The 4,563-nt window shown below is 53.4% G+C and overlaps 1 protein-coding gene across 1 annotated transcript; it reads left to right on the top strand.

The window, feature by feature from the left end:
- The first annotated feature begins 2,039 nt into the window (after positions 1-2,039).
- On the top strand, positions 2,040-4,045 carry Chst14 (carbohydrate sulfotransferase 14). The gene has a single exon (XM_021193578.2). The coding sequence runs from the start codon at positions 2,176-2,178 to the stop codon at positions 3,304-3,306; it is 1,131 nt and encodes a 376-aa protein (XP_021049237.1). The 5' UTR covers positions 2,040-2,175; the 3' UTR covers positions 3,307-4,045.
- The last annotated feature ends 518 nt before the right edge of the window (positions 4,046-4,563 follow it).

The raw sequence follows: 4,563 nt of genomic DNA on the forward strand, positions 1-4,563 counted from the left end.
GAAAAGAATTATTTTCTGTGTGTCTTGTTTTGGGTTTGGCTTGGTGCTTTTATATTGGGGATTTGGTTTGTATTTAGTGTGTAAATATGGAGGGGCTCACTGGTCTTGTGTCAGGAGTCCTGGTTAATTACTCCTTGCAGCAGAAGTGCTTATTAAGGCTGATGAAGGTGCGAAACCAGAAAAAGAGCAAGGGAAAAGAGACAGGAAATGGGAGCATGAAGTAACGTCAAGGTGGCCACAGCTAACGTCTGGGTTTGTGAAGTTCTTAGGTGGCCAGCACTAGCTTGGCCAGTGAGCTAAGTGGGAGGCAGTTAATCTAGATGCATGAAGACAGTGCTATCATAACCTTGGGGCTGGGTAGAAACTTCTGTTTTAGTTTCTTGCAGCTGGCACTCCATTTGTGGTGTGGGATAGGACTGCATCTTGAGTTTCAGGATTTGACTGGTGGACTAACATGGACCTCTTTAGAGCCCTCTCATTCTGGGATGCTGCGGTCCCCCCACCTGCTAGCTCGGTCCAAATCCATGGCGGAAGAAAAGTGATGGTGAGGGCAGAGTTTGTCCCCAATGCTTCTTTTCATGGCATGGGTAGGCTATCCCATGGTATGGACAGTCATCAGTGTGCTGCCCATAAGAGTTCTAAGAGGTGTCACTCTACAGACAGATGGTCCAAGCAGTCCCATCACCAGAAATCTATACACTGACTGGAAAGAAGTGGCCTTAGATGCACCCAGCATCCAATTTTAAAGCCACTGAACNCCCCCCCCCCCCCGTTCAGACCCTTACCCTGTGTTTTCTGTGTGCTTGGTTTGGAGGCTCTCTGAACAACAACACACATACACATTTCATTTTATCCCTCAGACCCCCTCATCTGCCTAATCAGCTTCATAGCCTCACCGTTCCCACCCGATCCTTGCATCATCCTCTGGGCATAACCTGTCCCGAATTCAGTTCTCCCTCCTCCCATCTAGTGTGCTGTCATGACTAGGAATTGTTTCAGCATAAGATCGCCAGAGATGCACATGGTGGAACATGCGTATAACCTAGGCACTCGGGAATGAGATGGGTCTGAAAATCAGCCTTGGCTATGCAGTGAAACCCATACCTAAGAGCAAAACAAGAACCCCGCAGTCACAGCAACCGCCGAGTCCACACAATGTGAACATCCACAGAATCTACTGTCAAGTGGTTGATGACTAAAGGAAGTAGTAAAAAAAAAAAACAAGAAAACAAACCTTGTAGATTTGTTCCCCAATCCTGTTGTCCCCTAGCCTTGTGGGGGGCCCCCACACGAAGTCAAGCTGTAGTGCTTAGGGATTGGTTGTATGCTGCTGTTCAAAGTACTCTGGCCAATCTGGTGCCACTGGGTATATCGGCTCCAAGCAGAGGCTTTCTGTGGTTGCTGCCTTATACTTGTAGGTTGCCCTGCAGTATATATTGGCCATACGTGGTCCCGAGGTACTTGTCCTCTGCTGATCAGAGTGTCCCAGTTAGCCTACTGCTTCTGACTTGGGAGGGGAGATTCCTTTTACAGACAGATCAACATTGCTCAGTAGATAAGCACTAGTCCTTAGGAATTACTAAAGCAAAATGTCGCCATGGAGACATTAGCCAGAGCTTGACAGAGTGGCCCTGCCCTGGACTGGGACCGGTACAGGCGGCTAAGGACCATGCTTCCAATCAGGACAGATCTCCTTTATGTCTAGACCCACTGAGTGGTGGGTTGTCCTGCATTCATGTCACAGCTGGAGGGACAGCGGTTCTAGAGTAGTTTAAAGCAGGATGGAGGGAGCACATCTTAAACCCAGCACCAAGAGGACACGTGTTAAAGAGACACGGGACCTCAGTAGCTCCCGCTTTCCAGGTCTCATTTTGTCTGGAGTGGCCCAGGCTCATGAGTCCTCTCCCGGGCTAGGGTCCGTCTGCGGCCTCCCGCAACCAGCTCCTGGTACTCGGGCACCCGCCCCTCTCCCCGCCCCACGACGTGGGCCCGCCCTCGCGCCTGTATCAGGGAGGGGCGGGGAGAGGAGAGCGGCCGGGCGGGACATCCGGCCCTGGTCCCTGCCTGCACCCCGGGAGCCGGCCACCCTCTATCCCTCCCCTCCCGAGACCTCCAGCCCCTGCTGCAGTCAACTCCCCTGCAGCCTCGAGGTCGGCGAGGTCTGGCCGCAGCACCATGTTTCCCCGCCCTCTGACCCCACTGGCTGCCCCGAAAAGCGCTGAGACCCTGGGCCGCACGCCGAGGCGGGCCCCATTGGGCCGGGCCCGGACTGGGCTCGGGGGGCCGCCCCTGCTGCTGCCGTCCATGCTGATGTTCGCAGTAATCGTGGCCTCCAGCGGACTGCTGCTCATGATCGAGCGAGGCATTCTATCGGAGATGAAACCCCTTCCCCTGCACCCTCCCAGCCACAAAGGCGCGGCCTGGAGCGGGACAGATCCTAAGCCTAGAGGCCTATCCTTGGATGCTGGGGACTCGGACTTGCAAGTGAGGGAGGATATCCGAAACCGGACCTTGAGGGCCGTGTGCGGACAACCAGGCATGCCCCGGGACCCCTGGGACTTGCCGGTGGGACAGCGGCGCACCCTGCTGCGCCACATCCTCGTAAGTGACCGCTACCGCTTCCTCTACTGCTACGTCCCCAAAGTGGCCTGCTCTAACTGGAAACGCGTGCTGAAGGTGCTGGCGGGCGTCCTGAACAATGTGGATGTCCGCCTCAAGATGGACCACCGTAGTGACTTGGTGTTTCTGGCAGACCTGCGGCCTGAGGAGATTCGCTACCGTCTGCAGCACTACTTCAAGTTCCTGTTTGTGCGAGACCCCTTGGAACGCCTCCTGTCTGCTTACCGCAACAAGTTTGGAGAGATCCGAGAGTACCAGCAGCGCTATGGAGCCGAAATTGTCAGGCGCTACAGGGCTGGAGCTGGCCCCAGTCCTGCAGGGGACGATGTCACCTTCCCAGAGTTCCTGAGATATCTGGTGGATGAGGATCCTGAACATATGAATGAGCATTGGATGCCTGTGTACCACTTGTGCCAACCATGTGCTGTGCACTACGACTTTGTGGGTTCCTATGAGAGGCTGGAGGCTGATGCCAACCAGGTGCTGGAGTGGGTGCGGGCCCCACCCCATGTCCGGTTCCCAGCTCGCCAGGCCTGGTACCGGCCAGCCAGCCCAGAAAGTCTGCATTACCACTTGTGCAATGCCCCACGGGCCCTGCTTCAAGATGTACTACCTAAGTATATCCTGGACTTCTCCCTCTTTGCTTACCCACTGCCCAATGTCACCAAGGAAGCCTGTCACCAGTGACAGTGACCCAGCACCTTTTAGAGTTTGGGTTTAATGATACCAGCTTTGGGATGTCTTTCAGAGAAACACCTGGCTCTGGGTGTCTTCCTGGTTTCTCTAGGTGTCTCCATATCTCAGTGGTAAGGACTGCCCTTGGAGGTCCTTGTCCGCAGTGACTCAGAGGACAGAGCTAGAAAGGAGGCCTGCTGCTTTCACTGGTGAACTGACTCTCTTAGGGGCCTGTGGCATCCTTGTCTGCAGGGCACCAGTGGTTATTAAAGCCATATGTTTGATCTAAAGACTGACTCCAGGGCCCTGGCTGCTGGGTCTATGCAGTTCACATGGTCCGTTGTAATTTATCCTGTGGCCAAATCCCAAATATGACACTAGCCAAGCACATGATCATGCCTAGGACCAATGGCTGTGACCCCCATTCACCCATCCCATAGACCTCAGGACTGGAGTGAGCTGCGGCGCCTTAGAAATGAAATGTGTGCATTTCTACTCCAGACTTTTACATTTCCTCCTCTTGCTAGGTCTGAATCATCTTTCTAAGGAAAGAGAAACGGAAGTGGGGCCCTTACCTCAAAACTCTAAAGCCCGCCCCTCAAGCGTCCAGAGACACCTGGGCCTGACCTCTTCCTAGGGCTCCTGGAGCATCTTCAATAGGCCTCCCTTCCCTACACACCGTTTGAGACTATGTGGGACTGTGCATGGCCCATATATCTGGCTGTCACTTGTCTAATGATAGGATCCTTGTAAGGGCTGACTTTTAATAAAGCTTTTTCATATACAAAATGAGCATCTCTGTAATTCCCTGCAGTTCCCACTGGTGCTGGGAGACTTCTAGATGCTTGTTTTCCCAGGTCAAAAGAGAAAGCTTGCAATAAGACAGTGTAACTAAACCTGCTTAAACAGGTCCAGTGGCCCCTGTCACACCATGAAGTCCTTTGGGGCTTCTAATATGCTCACAGACTCAGTTTCTAAGATGCCATTTAAAAGGCAAGGCCTGTCAAGAATGGCACCAGCCAGGGGAAGAGAGTGTGCGTACCTTTAATCCAGTCTCTGTGCTTTTGAGTCCAGCCTGGTACATACAGGGAGTTCCAGACCAGAGGGATACACAATGTGGCATCAGGCACATAGCACACCTAAGTGGATTAGTCCTTAAAGGGAATGAGGGCTGGAGAGGTGGCTTAGTGTTAAGTTCAGAAGGACCCGAGTTCAATTCCCAGCCCCCACCTCAGGTGGCTCACAGCTGCCCCCATAACTCTAGCTCCA

The sequence above is a fragment of the Mus pahari genome, chromosome 3, assembly GCF_900095145.1.
Source record: "Mus pahari chromosome 3, PAHARI_EIJ_v1.1, whole genome shotgun sequence".
NCBI classification, from domain to species: Eukaryota; Metazoa; Chordata; class Mammalia; order Rodentia; family Muridae; genus Mus; species Mus pahari.

Bases quoted from the DNA above. Each gene is read 5' to 3' on its own strand.
- Chst14 (XM_021193578.2), top strand. From the start codon at position 2,176: ATGTTTCCCCGCCCTCTGACCCCACTGGCTGCCCCGAAAAGCGCTGAG.